Below are 21,338 nucleotides of genomic sequence, written 5' to 3'. Positions count from 1 at the left end.
TATTTCTGTAAAGATGACAAACACACTGAACTTATAAAGGGTTAAAATACTATGGTATGTACAGGTATAAACACCATTACATTCACACGTTGCATCAATGCAGGGACTCTCAGCAGGCGACGCCCTCAGGCCTCCTCGATGGGGGGGCTGTTGTAGCAGCCTTCAGGGACGGCCCTCAGGATGTCCTCCAGGTTAGAGATGTCAGCCAGGATGGTGTCGATGTCCAGGTTGATCCTAGTCAGCCGGCGGCGCTGGGCGGCCTCCTGGTCCTCCATGTCTCTAAGCCTCGGCCTCAAACTGCCCTCCACGTCTCTCTGAGCACCGGCCAGAGAGTCCTCCAGCCGCTTCAGGAGAGTCTCGTCCAGAACAGCCGGCTGGTCTGAGGAGGACAAGAGAAGCTGTAACACCTCATCATTCAACTACCTGAAGGCATTTTGTGAGCTGGACTCTGGACACCACTGCTGTCCTGCTGTCCTGTGGACCCTGCACTCACTCGTGTTGGCCAGCAGCTTGGTGATGTCTCGCAGCGTTTGTCCGACCGCCTCTCTGGCCTGTCTGGCGTTGTTGAAGGCTGCAGCCGCTCCAACAGCCCCCTGCAGAGGAAACAGTCACATGTCGTCTGTCTTTGTTGTTGAGTCTTGTACCTGACTGCTGTGTGCTGATCTCTGTGTGGACTCTACCTCCTCAGCATCGACCTGCAGCCGCCTGGCATCATCCTGCTCCAGGGCCACGTCTCCAGCCACGTCCACAGCCTTTGTCTTCAGGTCCTTCACCTCTCCATTCAGTGTGGAGGCGTCATCCAGCAGAACAGTGTGAGGTGGCAGCGATGCAGACGTTCTCTGAACGATGAAGACAAAACAGTTTATATCACCGGACTCCTCTGCATCATCTATTATACCTTATAGCATGTAGCTTAGCATGAAAGTTTGTCTTAGTAAAGACTGTAAGGGAATGAATCTGGTCTGTAAAACATGGAGTCATCTATCTAACCTCCAGGCTGTCAGCCAGGTTCTTCAGCACGTTGATGGTCCCCTGTGCGCTGTCGTAATCCTTGGACACGTCTTCCAGTACAGACAGCGTCTCGGTGTTGTTGGTGACAGCCTGCTGAATGGTAGCATTGATGCCAGGAAGCCGTTTGATGGCAGCGTCGGCCAGAGCTTTGCTGCTGTCGATATCCTGGTCAAAGCCTGCAGAGGATGAAGAGGAGGAGTCTTCCTCAGTCTGCTGAGAGGTGCGTGGTGTGTGTTGGTGTGTGTGTGTGTGTACCTCTGAGCGTGCTGAGGACGCCGTCCAGCTCCTTGGTGTTGCTGTCGATACGCTGCAGGGCGTCCTCGGTGACGGCCTTGGCTTCATTGACTCGGTCCAGCAGGTTGTTGAAGTCCTGGAGAAGTGGAGGAAACCAGATGGAGGTTACAGCTCACGCTCAGTGACCCCATGTTGCACCTGAACCTCTGTCAGTACCTGTTGAGCAGCTTTGCCGGTCTGCAGCAGGTCCTCGGTGGCGGCCTTATCTCTCTGCACATCATCCTGCAGAGTCCCCAGCCCCGACATGTTCTCGTCCACTGCCTCCTTCACACCGTCCAGCCTGGAAACCATGGCGTCCACCGCCTCCTGAGCATCGTGGGAAAACACTGAAGGTTACAGACACTCAGGAATAATTGAAGTAGCTGTTTGTATCTGCGGCTGTTACCGCCAGGCCTGATGGGATGTCTCTCTGCAGTCTGGCGATGTCTTTCAGCATACTGTCCGCCATTTTGCTCTCATCTCTAGCTTCACCGCTCACACGGACCGCCTGGTTCTCCAAAGCCTTCACCTGAGCTGAAGTCTGATCGTACCTGGACACACACATCGGGGTTATTTCAGTGGTCTACAGACTCACATCATGTGACCGTGCTCATCTTCGTGACGGCCTCACATGGACTTCAGGTCTCCGATCAGCTCCTTGACTTTGTTCTCTCTGTTCATCAGCGCCCGGACCAGATTCAGACTCTTCTGTGAGTCGCTCAGAGCCTCGCCGGCGATTTGTTCCACAGTGTCCGCCTTCGTCTGGTGTCTGCATGGTGGGAAGACAGGACCCAGGCACATGAGTCCACAGGGTGAGACAGACACCTACTGACCTCTCTGTGAATCAGTGGACTCACTTGTCAGCCAGACTGGTAGCCGTCTGCGCCAGAGACGAAAACAGGTTCGATCCCAGCGGATCATCACCAAGGGGGAACTCCTAAAAGAGAAGACAGATACATTTGTCCTGAAGATTCCTGCTTCCAAAAACGCCTCAGCTCTTCTGTCTCTTCTGTCTTGTACTGAGCTTTCAGGAAAAGTCCCAGAGAGTCTGGACTGCTGGGCTCGTATAGAAACACACCACTGACTCTGGAACAAGGTTTCTGCCTTCTCCTGTAACTATAAATGTTGTGGACTGTCTCTCAACATGTCCCTCTAGAGTCCTGATGTCCTAATGTTAGTCAAACCTATGTGGTGACTTACAGCGGTCCTGAGGTCACGCTTGGCCTCCTGCAGTTTGCGTTTCATCTCCTCCATCAGCGCCTGCACCTCCTCCACCTTCGCCTTGTAGGCCTCCTGCTGCCGCTTGATGGCGTCAGCTGTGTCCGCGATGTTCTGGATGTCCTGCTCCTCGGCCAGCTGATTCCTGCTGATGGTGGACAGACGGCCCTGCAGCCTCCTCTCCAGCTCTGTTAGACACAGACAGCGTCATTTTGTCACTTTGTGTTCTGTTAAAAGTTAAAAGTGTTGGTAGCTCCTGTGAGCCAGCAGGTGGCCTCATGAACGACCTGCGAGCTGCTCGGTGTTGTCCTGCAGGTCGGTCACCAGCTCCTCTGCAGCTCTCAGTGCTGCCTCCACCTCAGCACTGTTGGAGGGTTTGAAACCTCCATCCACGTCTGAGAACAGAGCCTCCAGCTCCTTCAGTTTGGCAGCGTAGGCCTCCATCTGAAATACAGGAGATAAAATGTAAGCCTCAGCCTCCACACCAGGGGGCGCTGCACAAACCCCAGACTTCATCAGACTCTCGAAGCCTACAATAGGTATGGTACTGAGCTCTACCTTTGCTTTGACGGGGCTGAAGCAGGCAGGACAGTCGGACTGGTGGCACCTCAGACCCTCAAATCCTGGTCTGCACCGACAGCGACCGAAGTCATCGCACTGCTCAGACTCAGAGCCCTGAGCGTCACAGTGACACGCTGCTCAACAGGACAGAGGGAACAGAATAAGACTGAGTCAGACAGTGTAGGACTGAGGAGCTGAGAATCCACTCTGGGGTCCATACATTTGCAGGCGTCAGTGGGTCGGCTGTGGTAGAATCCTCTCAGACACTCCTCGCAGTTAAACCCCTTCGTGTTGTTCATACACTTCAGACACCTGCCGCTGCTGCGGTCGCAGCTTCCTGCCACGCTGACATCAGCGTGACCATTACACTGACAGGGCCTGCAGGGCCGCCGCACGCCCTCAGTGCCCGCAGGGTCGCCGTAGAAACCATCCTGACAGACATCACAGCGAGGCCCTGAGGAAAAACACACAACAATATCATCATTAGGGTCATTAAGGCCGGTGAAGGCCGTCCGCCCAGCAGCAGCAGATGTCGGTGTCAGGAGGATGGAGAGCCTGACAGATGTGGACTGATGGCTGTGCGAGGAAGAAGACGTTCCCTCCACAGGGACAGACAGAGGACAGCCTGCCTGCAGTGTGGACTCACCGGTGGTTCCTGGTGGACAGCGATCACAGCGAGGCTCCAACGATCCAGGGTCCAGCGAGCAGGACACGCCCTCTGCACATGGACACTTCACACAGGTCTCCCGCTGTCTGGGGTGTCTGTAGAACCCCTCTGGGCAGGTCCGCTCTCCGGGTGTCTCATCAGCAGAGTAGCAGTCTCCAGTGAGCGGGTCACAGCTGCCTCCTTTGCAGCTGCAGGGCTCGCAGGGGCTGAAAGCTGCATCTGCAGGGACCCGCCGCCTGAAACCAGCTGAGCAGTGTTCACAGAAGTCACCCTCATATCCTGGCGGGCAGCTGCAGGTCTGCACCCAACTGGCCGGGACACCGTCCTCACGGCTCGCAGACACTAGCTTCACGTTGTCAAGGTAACCACGTCCTAAGAAGATTAAACGAACAACAGGTCAACTACTGACACCACGAACATACCAGGAACCTCCTCCATCCTGTCCAATGGACCAGCGCAGGGTCAGCCTGAACTTTATTTAAAGAGAAAAAGACACAAAGTGGAAGAAGTCTCACCGTTTTCTCCAAATGTGGCTCGGATCTTGATGGCAGTCAGGTTCTGCAGAAGTCTCTGGAACTGGAAGGAGGAGAGCTGAGGCCTCCACCTGCTGCCGGGCTGTTCGTCCAACCTGTTCGTCAGACAAACGTCAGTGCTTCAGTGTCGCTGAGGTGATTCTTCTTACCTCAAATCAGACTCTGACAGTTTAACCCTCTGACCTGAAGCTGTAGGAAATCTTCTGTCCACAGGGGACAATGGATCGCAGGTCGCCCAGTGAAGCGGACACGGTTAAACCAGCACCTTCCAGTATCACATCCTGGGTCGATGGGTGGCGGACGCCACGGTCCAGACGCAACGAAAATGACAAGTTCTGACCATAACTCAGCACCTGGTTACCCAGGTAAGGGTCTGCAGCAGGAGACACCAGGTCAGGAGGAAAGGAAGCAAGGAGGAGGGAGCAGGTGACACAGGGGGCGGGGCTTACTCACCTGGGGCGTACAGGTAAACTGGCAGGCTGTTTTTGGAGATCACCTCCAGGTCCTGGTGTTTGGGTGACCAGCGGAAAAGAATGTCGCCCGAGGCCACGCCCTGCGCGGTCGCCGCCCACCAGCCCTCCGGACCTGACAGACAACAAACAGGGCTTAACTGGGCTGCTTTTATTTTGAAAGTGTACAGGTCTTTTATTTTGAAGTGAGGGCTTACTATTGGTGAAGGTGGAGGTGATGGTGTGGATGGAGTAATCCGACTGTGGAGAACATTGTCTGCTGTGGCCGTAACAGAAACACAAACGGCTCAAACTCCCAGAATCCTCTCTGAGCTGACGCCTGAAAAACAACAGCAGGTTAGAGAAGTGCAGTGAAGGATGGCCGCAGAAGAAGAAGAGGACGTGTTTGTACGGATCAATAAACGAAAGCATCAGCTGAAGGGCAGATGAAGCAACGCGTCCGTTAGAGGACTGGAGTCAGCTGATGCGGCCTTTCCTCACCTCTGTGAGCAGCCCTGCGGTCCGATCGGTCCATCGGGGCAGCGGTCACAGTTGTCCCCGGTGACGCCCTCTCTGCAGCTGCAGCGCCCCCTGCTGTCACATGTGGCACTGATAGACCCTGAAGGGAAACAAGGCGTTCAGACCACGACACACGTGCTCCACCTGAGCAGACTGATGACGTCATCAGGACGGGGGCGCTCTCACCTGCGGGGTTACAGTGGCAGGGCGTGCAGCTCAGTCCCGCCCCCTGCTGGTAGAAGCCGTCCTTGCAGCGCTCACAGTGGCGGCCCTCGGTGTTTCCCTGACAGTCGACGCAGTGCAGGCCCCCGGCGTCCCTCAGGCAGTACCGGGACCTCCCGTTACACTCACAGCGCAGCACGGCTGCAGGAGGAAACAGGAAGTGGAACCTCTGATTTTTACAGCTTTATTAACTCCCTTCTCTGTCCGGGCTGATGATGTCTCGTGTGATTTTACAAGTTACAAGTTATTAAGGTGCCACTAAAGGTAACTTCTGCTTGAGGATAATCTCCTGGGTTCATCCTCTGATGAGCAGGAATCAGAACCGGACTGGATGTCTAATGTGGTGACCTGGAAGATCTGCTAAGACTATAAGATCCTTCTGGAGGTGGATGAACATGGAGAGGGTTCATCCTCTGTGGAGGTGGTGCAAATATAAATGAGGGAAGATCTGTGTGTCCCTCAAAGGTTCATCCTCTGGAGAGCAAGAATCTGAACAGATCAGTTTAGAGGAGGTTTAAAAATGATTATTACTGTTTACACTTGCTTTTAACACTTAGACCATCTCTGACACTGCAGGTGGTGTTTGAACTCCTCATCGCAGCTCCTACCGGCTCCTTCTCTGCTTTTTCATGGTTCAACCTGAGCGTCACAGACATGAAGAAACACCAGCCGGAGAACATCACCATGTGAGGTGTGTAGGACTCTGACCGATCGTCCGGCCTGAGCCCTTCACTTGTGATCACTTCACCGATCGCTGACTGCCTGTGACTCACTCCGTCATAACTACAGCTGAGCACCGCCTGCAGACAGCTGAGATTCATAACACAGAAAGTTTCCCCAGAGGGAACAAAAACTAGGAGACACACCCAAACACACACCTTCATTCAGCACACCTCATCACACTGATACAGACCGACAAACAGGATCTAACACGAACCGTTCCTCTGAGTTCATGCTGCTCAGCAGACGGCGTGTCTGTTTAAAGCTGACAACAGGAGACACATCAGTAGCATCTCTGATCACACACACAGCTCTGTGATGTCATGAAACACTAACGTCTGCTCACACAGCCGGCAGAAGAACAACAGGCTCAAAGATCCAGGAACTCATAAAGGTTTACCTCAGAAACATCTGAATATAAATCCATAAACATGTAGACTGTGTGCCAGGCAGCCCCAGCAGCCTCACCTGTGGGTGTCTCCTGAAGCTCATTTATCAGGACTTTGTGTCTGTTTGTGTCCTCGCTCGTCCTCACACTGGGATCTGTCTGGTGTATTCATGTGTCCCCTCTCTGTGTCCCCCTCTGTCTGTCCCTGCAGTGTCTGCTGTCAGCCGTCCCTCTGTAGGTCAGGTCTTTGTGGCCCTTTAAACTTTTTATTCAGTAAATCTAAAAGTTGGATCAGAGCTTCTCATCTGCACGGAGCGGCCGAGCTGTGAGCTTCATGTACATGAAGAGCGGCCATCTTGACACACCCTGCTGTGAAATGTCGCTGGAGTCTGAACAACATCCACAAACACAGCTCACAACCAGACACTGCTCCTCACACCAGAAACAACACACATCATCAGGAGTCCACACTTAAAGGGACAGTCCACCACAAAGACCCCGCAGAGCTGATCACAGCTCCTGGTCACTTTAAGACCAGTTCCCAGGTAAACCCGGGTCTTTACATCCAGCTGGGCTCAGAGAAGAAGAAGAAACACTCACAGTGATACGTGTAGGTCGCCCGGACGCAGCAGACAGCAGCCAGCAGCCCGCAGAGTGAAACCAGTCCGCTCCTCATGTCGCCTGAATCCTCAGATCAGATCCCAGAGAATCCTGTCCGGCTGCTGGAGGCGCCGGCTTTAAGTCCTGGGCTGCAGGTCTGAGCATGCTGCATGTACTGCCCTCACTTACTCACATGTGATTCACACACACACACAGTCAGAGGGTATGACGGCTGCTCTGTCAGGCTGTGTGTGTGAGTGTGTGTGTGTGTGTGTTCTGGAAGGACACAAAGACTTTTCAGAACCCCAGAAATAAAATGATGTTTCTGTGAATGCAGGCTGTGTTTCAGTGGAAACTCTGACCCAAACAGTCTGCGGGGCTTTGAGATCTCAGGGCCACCGTAGAAACGCAGCCACTCCTCCGCCTGCCCTGCATTCCCGCTGGAACACAGCTGGATGTGTGTGTTTGTAAAAACTGTGTCCTGGGGCTGCAGGTATGACAGCAGACACACCCTGAACCTCAGACACACACACACCATGATCCATCACACACACCCTGCCAGCGCCTGCTTACACACACACAGACGCCACGCCCGGTCTGTTCCTGTTGCCGTGTCAACACCACACCTGATCTCACACACACACCTTATCAGCTAGACCTGGGTTAACTGTATAAAACCACACACACACACACACAGTTACATTTTAGTGCCTTCTTCTTGTCAGACCTTTGACCGGCCCTTATGCTGGTTTCTGACTTTCATGGCTTCTTTTTCTGATCTGGACCCTGCAGTAAATCAATAAAGTCATTGATCCTCTCAGGTGTAGTTCTTCACTGATGAACTCCACTTTAGGATGTTTGAAGCCTGAACATGATCACCAGAAGCTAAAAGCTAATGCTAAGCTAACAAACACATTACACCATCAGCTCCACCAGGTTCACCGCTCTGACCTCTTCTACAGTACAAACACCTGGATGACTGAGTCTGGCCTGGACAGGGTTAATAAGTGGACTGAGTTGATATTGTCAAAGAAATGTTTTATTTTGGCAGCAGGGGGCGCTTGAACATAGCACAGGTTAAACCTACGAACACAAGTCTGAACATTCAAAACTTCATGATCTGTTCTCAGATGTTTGTCTGTCAACAACTTAAATGCATATTTGTGCTGAATAATCCACACACACACACACACACACGCACAGAGACTCACACTCACACACTCACACATTTAAATGACATTCCAGTGCCTCACAGTTTACAATCAGAAGAAACCAGCACAATGAAAAGCAGATTTATACAGAAAAGCAGGAAAACATGACACACACACACAGACACACACACACAGACACACACACACAGACACAGACACACACACACAGACACTCACAGACACACACACACACTCACACACACACACACTCACACACACACTCACACACACACACACACACACACACACACACACACACACACACACAGACACACACACACTCATGGATGAACCCGTACGTTTACAGTGGACAGGGAATGCAGAGGCGTGGGAGCCGGCGGTCCCACTGCAGCCTGGGTTTGTTCGTAGATTTCTGTACGTTTATTTTTTCTTTGTCACTTTTTTTTTTTTGCAAACACGTTCACAACAGAACCTAACGAGTGATAAACATTCATGCCAAACCAAATGTCTACGCATGCAGTGTAAGAACAGGAGCGAACAAAGAGGAAAACCCCACAACAACAACAACAACAACAACAACAACAACAACATGGCTGCTGCTGCTGCTGCTGAGGATCTGAGCTTTACAAACCATCGTCATCGCCTTCATCATGTCCAACGGTGCCCTGACATCTCTTAATGTGTTTAAACTCCCCTGAACTCCAGGTCAAAGTTTTACCGCAGCTGTTGCTATGGTTACCTGTGGCCTGCGGATTGAAGCAGGAGGAAGGAGAGCGGCGGACTTCATGCCAGAACTCGAGCTGTGAACAAAGATGGACGCCCTGAGGGTCCAGGTGTGGAGCTGGAACACATTCATGGTGTCAGGCGTATCGGAGTCAATTTTACTGGGAGGATCACATCTAATGTATCTGCTGCCCCCCTGTGGTCATGGCAGAGAAAAAGGCAGAGAGGCTTGTCAGGTTGGTGTTTCCATCTGAACCAGCCTCTGGTGGCCGTCTGTGGTATTGCACATTGATTATCAGTGGGTACCTGAGCGGGTCAGAAGCAATCTGAGCATGTGCAGTATGATGTCTGTCACATGGGGAGATGCGGCGCCGTTTGGAGGCGTGCCGGATTGGACGGGTCAGTTTAGACTAAGATTTAGGATCTGGTCAGCTCATTGACCCAGATCGGGTCCTGGTCACACCCTGGCGGTTCTTGCATGAAGCCCTGTTAGCCTGTCATGGTTTTCACACTGAGCATGCTCAGCTGTGCGTCATGCTTTAATCAAGAAACTGAGAGAGAAAACACTGCCCCCCCACCCCCACATTAAAGTCACATGACACAGACAGACCGATGCTCCTGTCAGAGTATATGTTTGACACAGAAGACAGACTAGGAAGTAAAGTTTGGATGGGGGAGGGGTTATATTTATACAGATGCCCCCCCCCTCCATGTTTCCTGTTTTCATGCGGGGGCGTCTCTATCCAGAGGCGTTGATGTACAGCTGACTCTGCAGGATGTAGTCGATGACGGGTTGACTCAGGTAGTCCACGACATGGCCGTCACCGTGCTGCAGGGCCAGTCTGGGGGGGGCAGCAGGGGTCAGAGGTCAGGTGAGATTTTAAACACTGCCCATCATCATCATTTCTAACATCTACAGTGAGCCTTTCATGGACCTGATGGGTGTTGAACAGCACGTCCTGACCTGTGAAAGACATCCTGCCTCTAACTACATGCTGTCGCTGTTGCCTAGCAACCTGTATTTTGATCTGTGGCTGTCAGAAGGATGCGGGCCCTGAACTGGGACACATGGAGGGTGTGTGAGGCTCAAACACTACGATCAGGCTAACCCAGCCAGCTGTGGCTGATTGGAGTCATACCTGCTCTTGGTGGAGCTGACGATGGACATCGGGTGGGTCACGGCGTCCTTCACCACAGTGATGTTGTCCTGAAACAAAGATCAGAGTGTGAAAATGTTACCTTGAATGCTGGCTGCAGCTGGCAGGCGCTGACCTTGAACTTGCGCAGGATGGAGGAATGGTTCATGATCCTCTCCGTGTCGGCTCCATCACGAGGAACCACCACGATCCCAAACTCCCCAACGATGACCTCCATCTGAAAGCACAGAGAGCGCCGTCAGAGCTCCAGCAGGTCTCAGTGAGGGTGGAGCTGGTCCTGCAGTCAGCACCATTAAACCACTGCAGAGGGAGATGAGTTCTGTGTCCTGGGTTACCAGGACGAAGGATGAAGGAGCTTCTGTTTCCCACAAACACTTTTTTGTGATGTTTTTATGCACAAATTAGAACGTGTATAAAAACCGGTGGATGAATCATCCACTCTGATCACAGCAGGAACTCCACCCACCAAGGAAAAGTTAGCTGCAACTTTTAGTTCTCAACTTCAACAGGGAAGGATGGGACAGACTGGGCAGGGTTACATGTAGACGGGGTGGGGCTACATGTGAGTGGGTGGGGTTACGGCGTGCTTACATCACTGTCCTTCCACAGGCCAGGGATGCAGAAAGACTCCAGGAGATCACTGCCACACAGGAGCAAGATGCGCAACTCTACAGACGACAAACAGGCGGGAGGAGAGAGACAGTCCTCAGTAAACGTCACGTTTACCGGATCAGGAGGAAGAGGAGGGACGGCACAGACAGGGGGGGCACTCACCAATCTCCTCGTACCGCATCGCAGTGCCCAGGTTAGCATTTTCATCTGAGGACACACACACACACAGAGAACCTTCAGTCTGCTCAGTTTAGGAACTGTCTGCTGCTCCATTCTGTTCAGGTGTTCTTACCGACGAAGGTGAAGCGCTCGATGTGCGGGTGGACACAGCAGATTTTACCCAGGCTCTCACTGATCTTCCCCCACAGCTTGACTGACAGGAGGAAGGACAATGCAGGCCATCATCATCATCATCATCATCCTCCACATCATCATCATCCTCCTCATCACCATCATCATCATCCTCCTCATCATCATCATCCTCCTCATCATCATCATCACCATCCTCATTATCATCATCATCATCCTCATCACCACCACCATCATCATCATCACCATCATCCTTATCATCTTCCTCATCCTCATCATGACCATAACCATCATCATCATCACTATTATCTTCCTCATCACCATCATCATCATCATCATCACTATTATCTTCCTCATCACCACCATCATCATCATCATCACTATTATCTTCCTCATCACCATCATCATCATCACTATTATCTTTCTCATCACCACCACCATCATCATCATCACTATTATCTTCCTCATCACCATCATCATCATCACTATTATCTTTCTCATCACCATCATCATCATCACTATTATCTTTCTCATCACCATCATCATCATCATCATCACTATTATCTTTCTCATCACCATCATCATCATCATCATCATCACTATTATCTTCCTCATCACCATCATCATCATCCCCCTGTGGGGGACTAATAAAGGATTATCTTATCTTATCATCATCCTCATTAACATCATCATCCTCATCATCATCATCCGACTTTTAATCATCATCCTCATCATCATCACCATCCTCATCATCATCACCATCATCATCATCATCACCATCCTCATTATCATCATCATCATCCTCATCACCACCACCACCATCATCATCACCACCATCATCATCGTCACCATCCTCATTATCATCCTCATCACCACCACCATCATCATCACTATCCTCATCACCATCATCATCATCTGACTTTTAATCATCATCATCATTACCATCCTCATTATCATCATCATCATCCTCATCACCACCACCATCATCATCATCACCATCCTCATCATCATCCTCATCACCACCACGATCATCATCATCACCATCCTCATTATCATCATCATCATCCTCATCACCACCACCATCATCATCATCACCATCATCCTTATCATCTTCCTCATCCTCATCATAACCATAACCATCATCATCACTATTATCTTCCTCATCACCATCACCATCACCATCATCATCATCACTATTATCTTCCTCATCACCATCATCATCATCACTATTATCTTCCTCATCACCATCACCATCATCATCATCACTATTATCTTCCTCATCACCATCATCATCATCACTATTATCTTCCTCATCACCATCATCATCATCACTATTATCTTCCTCATCACCATCACCATCATCATCATCACTATTATCTTCCTCATCACCATCATCATCATCACTATTATCTTCCTCATCACCACCATCATCATCATCATCACTATTATCTTCCTCACCATCATCATCATCATCACTATTATCTTCCTCATCACCATCACCATCATCATCATCACTATTATCTTCCTCATCACCATCATCATCATCACTATTATCTTCCTCATCACCATCACCATCATCATCATCACTATTATCTTCCTCATCACCATCATCATCATCACTATTATCTTCCTCATCACCATCATCATCATCACTATTATCTTCCTCATCACCACCACCATCATCATCACTATCCTCATCACCATCATCATCATCTGACTTTTAATCATCATCATCATTACCATCCTCATTATCATCATCATCATCCTCATCACCACCACCATCATCATCATCACCATCCTCATCATCATCCTCATCACCACCACGATCATCATCATCACCATCCTCATTATCATCATCATCATCCTCATCACCACCACCATCATCATCATCACCATCATCCTTATCATCTTCCTCATCCTCATCATAACCATAACCATCATCATCACTATTATCTTCCTCATCACCATCACCATCATCATCATCACTATTATCTTCCTCATCACCATCATCATCATCACTATTATCTTCCTCATCACCATCATCATCATCACTATTATCTTCCTCATCACCATCACCATCATCATCATCACTATTATCTTCCTCATCACCATCATCATCATCACTATTATCTTCCTCATCACCACCATCATCATCATCATCACTATTATCTTCCTCACCATCATCATCATCATCACTATTATCTTCCTCATCACCATCACCATCATCATCATCACTATTATCTTCCTCATCACCATCATCATCATCACTATTATCTTCCTCATCACCATCATCATCATCACTATTATCTTCCTCATTATCTTCCTCATCACCATCATCATCATCACTATTATCTTCCTCATCACCACCATCATCATCATCATCACTATTATCTTCCTCACCATCATCATCATCATCACTATTATCTTCCTCATCACCATCACCATCATCATCATCACTATTATCTTCCTCATCACCATCATCATCATCACTATTATCTTCCTCATCACCATCACCATCATCATCATCACTATTATCTTCCTCATCACCATCATCATCATCACTATTATCTTCCTCATCACCACCATCATCATCATCATCACTATTATCTTCCTCATCACCATCATCATCATCCCCTTGTGGGGGACTAATAAATTATCTTATCTTATCTTAACATCATCATCATCATCATCATCATCATCCCCCTGTGGGGGACTAATAAAGGATTATCTTATCTTATCATCATCCTCATTAACATCATCATCCTCATCATCATATCATCATCATCATCCCCTTGTGGGGGACTAATAAAGGATTATCTTATCTTATCATCATCCTCATTAACATCATCTTCATCATCATCATCATAGGGTTTGGTTCCCTTACTGGCTGTGGGTTTGTGGTTCATGTTGTTGTGGTTCTGGTAGATGGGTGAAGTCTGGTTCTGTGGCTGACCGATCACAGGTGTGGTTGACGGCGTGTTGACGTTGGACAGAATACAGCCAGTGACTCTCTGTGAGACAGAAACACCGGTGAACTTAGAAGCTCGATTCAGACCAGAAACGTTGCATCTGCTCTTCATCCATCAGAAAAATGTGGAAACGTGCTGAGGACTCGCCTTCATTAGGTCACGGTGATGCTCCAGCACGCTGCAGGTGGTCTGCCAGGTGTCCTGGTAACATTCCCAGGGGTCCACCCTGCACCAACACACACACACAGGTAGAGAAACACAAACACATCAGTGAGTGAAATGAGAGCTTTTATGTGAAACAGGAAGTTCTGTCTTTATTGATCACAACAATATTGAGGACATCTCACCTGATCCAGTCAGAGGACTGCACAGCCAGCTGACACATGGTGAGACGATGTCTGCTGTGCACAAGACCCTACAGAGACACAGAGCAGCTCCATCAGCCTGGAGCTGACATTAACCCACAAAGATCCACCAAGATGACCCGAGCACCTGCTGTAATTAGCATGCTAACCAGCTAATTTATACCAATTTTCAGCCACTAGGTGGAGCAGTGAGCCCGAGTCAGTCAATCCAGAGAGGCAGAAGTAATTACAGCACAGCAGACCCAACAGGACTCATTTCAACCATCTCTGTATTTTTCTCCATTGCTGTTGGTGACTGACTGTGTGTGATGAGGTCACCTCCATCATCAACCATCAGCTGCAGGAAACACACGATTCAGTCTGAAAGCAGCAGCAGAGACTCCTGATGTGGCTGAAACTGGATTTCTGTGGCATCTATTATTCATGATGTGTTTCTACAGCGCAGAGCAAAAGTAGGACAAGAAGACTTCATTAACTCCAGCAGCAAGAGGGAGACTACTGGAGCTGCAGCTGCAAGGACTGTGATCTACTGACAACACACAGACACACACAGAGACACACACAGACACAGAGACACACACACACTGAGAGACACACACAGAGAAACACACAGACACACACAGACACAGAGACACACACACACTGAGAGACACACACAGAGAAACACACAGACACAGAGACACACACACACTGAGAGACACACACACAGACAGACACACACAGAGACACACACAGACACACAGACACAGAGACACACACACACTGAGAGACACACACAGACAGACACACACACAGACAACTGTCTGTGTGTGGGGGGCCTTTTACATAGCCCTGTGGTACTCCATCAGAGTGTGAGGAATAAATCTGTTGTCTCCATGCTCAGGTTCACCCTCACCTGCAGAGCCGTTGCCATGGAAACCATCCATTATCAATCATTTTTCTTCAGTAAAGTGGACACACACAGGTGCTTTGTGTTATTGTGACAACTTCAACAGCCTCGCTGCCGTGTCGCTGTGTCTGAGTTTAAACCAATCAGAAAGAACTGCAGTTCCTTTAATGGCCACTTGAGAGTTGTCTCCATGCAGCACATGCCCCGCCCCTTTGCCCATATTTAGAAGGTAGGTGGAGATAGGTGTTGCCAACATGGTGACAGATGGGGCCTCCACACTGAGCTAAACCTAAAGGTGACGTCACAGAGGGTCCATCCATCTTGGATCACAGTGGGGGACTGTGTCTGAACTCACTCCCTGACCCCCTCAGGTGGAGCTCAGTGTAGGCCGCCACACAGTGACCCCACTGTGACCCCACTGTCATGACCTGACACCGACATTTCAGACTCCACCTCCGTCATTTTCTGTCACCGCTCAGCAAACACATAAGACAGCTAACGTTTCTTCCTGCAGGTCTGTGCAATGCATGATGGGACATGTCATTAAAATAATGACCATGGGATGGACACTACTTTTAATGATGCATTGTGGGATACATTGAGGGCCCTATATGGGGTCTATCATTCCTCACTAAGATTTCAGACAGCACTACAACATGGCGGAGGCTCTATATAGGAGATCAGCCCTGAACCCCACACTGCCCCCCTCAGGTCAGACTGTGACCTGCAGCTTTAAGGACTTGGTCTGGACTCACAGGCTTTCCGTAGGAGTCGTGCACGGGTGAGATGATCCCTCCAATCACAATGAAGCGTCCCGTCTTATGCAGGTATTCTCTGGCTTTTTCTGCAAAGAAACACACAAGATAAATGTTAACAATGATTAAAGGTGATCAATCAGCTGTTCTTGACTCTGATTGGCTGACCATAACAAACCCTCTGTCACATGTGAACTGAGCTTTAACTGTTGAACAGCTGAGGCGAACATGGAACCCTCATCTCTCTCTGAAGTCACCACAGCTGGAGCTCTGTTTAACCCGTCCCACGCCGTGTGGGTACCGGGTCAGAGCCGGGTCTGGATGAGTCAATAATATAACAACATGTGTAAACATGACTTCCTGTAATCCGGAGCTGATGACGCAGGAAACCCCCGCTCGCGCGCACACACGCGCGCTGGTTCCGGAGGTTCGGTTTCTGGCCTTTCTGCGCCACACATCGCGGAGTGATCGGCGGGGATTCGGGTTATCTGCCGGTCTCATTGTGGGTCTGGTGGAGCCGCTTCAGCACCGCCCTGCTGGACGCGGCCTGGCGGCCTGACGGCGCGCACACGGCCCGTCCAGGCTCCAGCGGACCCACACTGCGGCTCATCCGGAGGGTTCTGATGATGTTTATCCAAACACACACAGCCCCCCTCCCCCTCACAGATGCTCACCGAACATATGGATGTGTCCCTTGGTGATGGGGTTGAAGCTGCCGCACGACAGCAGGATGACGTGGGTCTTGGTGGTTTCTGTCATCGTGTTTTCAGTCCCGTGTACCGGCCCGTCCCGGTCCCGGTGCCGTGTGGTTCTGTGATGTTTGTAGGAGACAGCCGCCGCAGAGAGAGAGAGAAAGGATGAGAGGCAGGGAGAGAGAGAGAGGCGAGGCTGGAGAGGCTGCGGCAGGAGGAAGCAGCGTCAGCGCGTTAAAGAGGCACGCACACTGCTGCGCGCGGCCTGCGCGCCGTTCACGTGACGACACAGGTCAAACGTCCAGGAGCCACAGAGACGGACTGACCAGGTGAGGACCCGAACATGTCCATCACGTGACGTCCAGAGGGACAGCCCGGGCCTCCAGGGAGCTGGTCCTCATGACGGATCCACGGTCCTCATGATGGATCCACGGTCCTCATGATGTCACGGTCCTCATGATGGATCCACGGTCCTCATGATGGATCCACGGTCCTCATGATGGATCCACGGTCCTCATGATGTCACAGTCCTCATGATGGATCCACGGTCCTCAGCTCACACTGACCCGCTGTCCTGAGAAAAACACACCATCAAACACAAACACGAGGACAAAACGCTGTGACTCCCTGCAGGTCAGCAGGTGGCGCTACTGCGCCTGGAGCTGCAGCCGCTGTGACTGATATCAGCAGAATCTGCGGCACCGAGCCGAGAAGCTGTGGAACCTTAACGTGACCCAGATCCACACGCTGCAGATTATCATCTGAAGACTCACACAGGGATTAAAAACAAGCAGTGTGTGTGTGTGTGTGTGTGTGTGTGTGTGAGAGCTCACTGTCTATCAGAACTGTGTTTCGGCTGTCAGTGTGTGAAGAGGAGCAGTCTTCATCTGTTCCTGTCACATCGTCTTCAGAGGACCAGAGGTGGAGGAAGGACTGAAGCTCAGTACTTAAGTAAAAGTACAAATACCCAGCAAAACATATACTCCAGTAGAAGTGCTGCATCAACAATCCTCCTTAAGTAAAAGTCTTAAGTACTTTTAAATGTACTTAAAGTATTCAAAGTAAAAGTACACACACTGAATATATATGATTGATTTCCAAAGGATGTGAACAGGTTAAATAATCACAGTAAAATGGAGCATGTGTAGTTAATGTCCATGTCCAGAAGCAGCTGTGGACAGGTCTGTGTGTCCTGAGGCAGGCTGTGGACAGGTCTGTGTGTCATGAGGCAGGCTGTGGGCATCAAGTGAACAGAGAGGCTGCTGATAACAAACAGGCATTCAGCATGTTTACTGTGTCAGTGTTCCTGCTGTAGATTCATGTGATGATTCATGTTCATCACACATTCATGGATGGACCTGTGTTAGCAGACAGCAGCTAACTAGTTAGCTCACTGAGCCAGAGCACCGGCATCATGACTGAGGCTCATTATAGAAACACAGCTGCTCCATGCAGAGTCTGACCTCACATCAGTCCATACTGTGTTCATCACATGGAACAAGGAACTACAGACACTGGAGACATGTAGTGGAGGAGAAAGGACAGGGGACAGCTGCAGCATGGAGTCAGAGGAGGAAGGATGAGCTGTGATTTTTACTGAAGTACAAATACATAAAACTTTACTTAAGTACAGGAACAAAGTACAAATACTTAGTTACTTTCCACCACTGCAGAGGACACTCAGGCAGCATCAGTGTCAGGGTGGAGTCAGGGCGGAGTCAGGCTGCAGTGTGTCTGCTCTAACCTCATGTTTGAACCCTCCGTCACGTTTTAAAGGTGTTAAATAAAAGTTATTTAAGAAATTTCCCAAAGGCAGGAGACCAGGACCAGGACTAGGACCAGGACCAGACACTCTGGACCTGTGCTAGTCTGCACAGAGCTGTGTGTGTCTACACTGCTACTTCCTCACTTTAACCCTTCGTTTTACCTGCTGTTGCTGCAAGTCTCCAGAGGGCTGATGAAGTTCATCCAGCCTTCCTCTACACGCTGAGCTGCAGCCAGCTGCTGCCACGTGATTGGCTGACTGACTGTAAGGACTGACGGAGGCACAGTGCGGTCGGTGAGCGTCATTTATTCACACAAACTAACAAGGTAAACACAAAGTCTGTCACAACAACACAAACAGACACACAACCTGACAGATCGGGCAGGCAGTCATGGAGCAGCTGCATGTGTCGGGCTGTTGGTGTCAGGCAGCACCAGAACTGGCACCACCCACTCCTCCCCCACCTCCTCCCCCTCCCCCTCCTCCTCACCCCCCCCCCCTTCTTTTCAACACTACGTTGCAGAAGATTTTTCAGACTTTGGACAAAAGCAGAGCGCTCATTCTCAGTAACTCAGTCACAGCAGCTCCCGGTGGGTCTCTGCGTGGATCTCTGAGTGGGTCTCTGGTCTCTGCGTGGGTCTCTGAGTGGATCTCTGAGTGGGTCTCTGGTCTCTGAGTGGATCTCTGCGTGGGTCTCTGAGTGGGTCTCTGAGTGGACCCATGATGTTTCGGGACCCCCTCTGGAGCCGCTCAGACCGAGGCCCGGGGCTTCCTCCTCCACCGGGGCGGCCGGCCGGCCGTGTGTGTTTTCATGTGGACGGTCAAATGAGTGTTTCGACTGAAGCTCTTCCCACATATCTGGCAGGAGTGCGGCCTCTCGCCCGTGTGGATGTTGGTGTGCCTTCTGAAGGTGGAGGAGTCGCTGAACCTCCTCCCGCAGGTGTAGCAGCAGTACGGCTTCTCCCCCGTGTGGATTCTGTAATGGTTCTTCATGGCGTACTTGAACTTGAAGGTTTTCCCACAGACGTCACATGTTATCGGTCTTTTAGCCGCCTCAGTGTCGCACTGACTCTCTGACACGGCACAGCGCTCTGCGATGTCACTGGGACTCATGTGGGACCCCGGGTCCACATGCTGGCCTTCGTCCTGATCCTGAGAGCTGTGAGAGGGGAGCTGCTCCTCATATGGAGGGGTCACCACAGCGAGGTCCGTCTCCTGCTTCAGGACGAGCTCTGCCTCCTCACCGCTGCACGCTGCCTCCTCTTCAGCGTGTGGAGGGTCCTCCTGGTCCTCCTGACAGACATGCTGCTGTGGGGGCTCTGCAGGGGACAGACAGGACGTGAGGGGTTAACTTGGAACATGCTAACTCCTCATCCTTGTTCTGATGACAGAGGATGAAGAGTCTCCGTCATCCAGGTCATTTTCATTGGACCGTTTTATGACGTTTCTCTGCTCCTCCAAGCAGCGTCACCAGCTCTGATTAACCTCATGTGATTATAACCGCAGCTAGCCTGTTAGCAGCTAGCCTGTTAGCAGCTAGCCTGTTAGCAGCTAGCCTGTTAGCAGCTAGCCTGTTAGCAGCTAGCCTGTTAGCCGTGCATACCTGCTAGCAGCCGTACTTCCGGACTCCAGGTGCTGTGCAGCAGCCGACGCTGCCGGTCCAGCTCCTGCTCGTACTGGACCACGGTCTGCTCGAACACTCGGAAGATCTCGGCCGCCGCCGCGGTGAGCCGCTCGCTGATGAACTCCCTCAGAAACTCCACGGCCGGGGCTCTGACCTCAGTCATATCGATCCGTCACCAAGAAGACCCGCTGCCAGGAAAAGAAAGGGGGCTGCTGCGTTCAAAGAGAACCCGGAAGTATAGGACCACAACACTACGGAAACCCCGAAGGGACAGTCTACCGCTCTGTGCGGACATTTGTCTGATAATATCGCAAACTATTCACATCACATGTCTTTCTAATATCTGATGATCTCCGCCCAGAGCTGCTCAGCCACTGGGTCACTCCGTGTCAGCAGAGAAGGGGGCCGGACCGCACTGATCCAGCACCGACCTGCTTTGCTGGATCACTTCGGTCCACAGCTACAGGATTATTAGGGCCCGAGCACCGAATGGTGCAAGAGCCCTATTGAAACCCTAGGATTATTACCCCCCCCCTGAGATCACATGTTTGGGCCTCAACAGGCTCAGACTCACCAGACTCGGTAGAAAAATTCATTCACCTGAAAAAATTTGAAATTTGCTGACTTTTGAAACGCACATAGGAAAATGGCCCCAACGCGTAGCCCCTCTGGCTAGTTTGACACAGGATTATGAAAATTAGCACACATATTGTTGTGACCTAATCTGGTCACCCCGGATTCCCAGACTCCGTCCCCGAAGCACAGAACATTGAATGAAAACCAGTACTGATCAGTTTCAGTTTCGCCTTTATATAAAGGGAGAATGCACAGCTCAATACAGACCCCGCGATCTGCTCCTGCAGCTGACCATTTGCATTCTGTCCGTCCCATGCGTTAGGCTCGTTTTATTAATCTTACAACAAGGTGTGGTTACATTTACATAGAAAGGCATAAAAGGTAATGTTTTTCAGTTAAACATGCATATTCAATAATCACAAGGTGGAAGGCGTATACGAAACTAAAAGACATTGAAGTTCTCCCACTCACATCTCAGATGTGAGGGTGTGTGTGTATTCTCACAGATCCTCCTGTTACGGCCTTGAGTATATCTTGTCTCTTTGGTTACATCTCTGGGTCAACTAGGG

General features: G+C 50.5%; 3 protein-coding genes across 3 annotated transcripts; all 3 read right to left on the bottom strand.

Moving 5' to 3' along the window:
• Positions 1 to 50: 50 nt before the first annotated feature.
• On the bottom strand, positions 51 to 7,434 carry lamc2 (laminin, gamma 2). Its single transcript, XM_028427339.1, has 21 exons — positions 7,162 to 7,434; positions 5,418 to 5,594; positions 5,214 to 5,331; positions 4,931 to 5,052; positions 4,717 to 4,848; positions 4,447 to 4,636; positions 4,246 to 4,358; positions 3,710 to 4,102; positions 3,284 to 3,517; positions 3,061 to 3,197; positions 2,790 to 2,946; positions 2,485 to 2,690; positions 2,142 to 2,221; positions 1,916 to 2,053; positions 1,691 to 1,835; positions 1,462 to 1,611; positions 1,267 to 1,381; positions 991 to 1,187; positions 681 to 839; positions 494 to 593; positions 51 to 379 (listed from the first exon to the last, which is right to left on the bottom strand). Exons 1-21 carry the CDS (start codon positions 7,235 to 7,237, stop codon positions 126 to 128), a joined length of 3,393 nt encoding a protein of 1,130 aa, XP_028283140.1. The 5' UTR covers positions 7,238 to 7,434; the 3' UTR covers positions 51 to 125.
• A 744-nt stretch (positions 7,435 to 8,178) lies between these two features.
• Positions 8,179 to 17,041, bottom strand: LOC114449602 (nicotinamide/nicotinic acid mononucleotide adenylyltransferase 2). Its single transcript, XM_028427412.1, has 11 exons — positions 16,787 to 17,041; positions 16,113 to 16,201; positions 14,451 to 14,518; positions 14,251 to 14,329; positions 14,019 to 14,145; positions 11,118 to 11,198; positions 10,988 to 11,032; positions 10,805 to 10,881; positions 10,329 to 10,430; positions 10,196 to 10,263; positions 8,179 to 9,898 (listed from the first exon to the last, which is right to left on the bottom strand). The coding sequence occupies exons 1-11, from the start codon at positions 16,869 to 16,871 to the stop codon at positions 9,796 to 9,798; spliced, it is 924 nt and encodes a 307-aa protein (XP_028283213.1). The 5' UTR covers positions 16,872 to 17,041; the 3' UTR covers positions 8,179 to 9,795.
• Positions 17,042 to 19,079: 2,038 nt separating this feature from the next.
• LOC114449607 (zinc finger protein 79-like) lies at positions 19,080 to 20,461 on the bottom strand. The gene is made up of 2 exons (XM_028427418.1): positions 20,173 to 20,461; positions 19,080 to 19,888 (listed from the first exon to the last, which is right to left on the bottom strand). The coding sequence occupies exons 1-2, from the start codon at positions 20,354 to 20,356 to the stop codon at positions 19,320 to 19,322; spliced, it is 753 nt and encodes a 250-aa protein (XP_028283219.1). The 5' UTR covers positions 20,357 to 20,461; the 3' UTR covers positions 19,080 to 19,319.
• Positions 20,462 to 21,338: the final 877 nt, after the last annotated feature.

This window comes from Parambassis ranga, chromosome 17, assembly GCF_900634625.1.
Source record: "Parambassis ranga chromosome 17, fParRan2.1, whole genome shotgun sequence".
Classification (NCBI taxonomy): domain Eukaryota; kingdom Metazoa; phylum Chordata; class Actinopteri; family Ambassidae; genus Parambassis; species Parambassis ranga.
The sequence above is the reverse complement of the archived record's forward strand: the minus strand, read 5'-3'. Positions and strand labels throughout refer to the sequence as shown.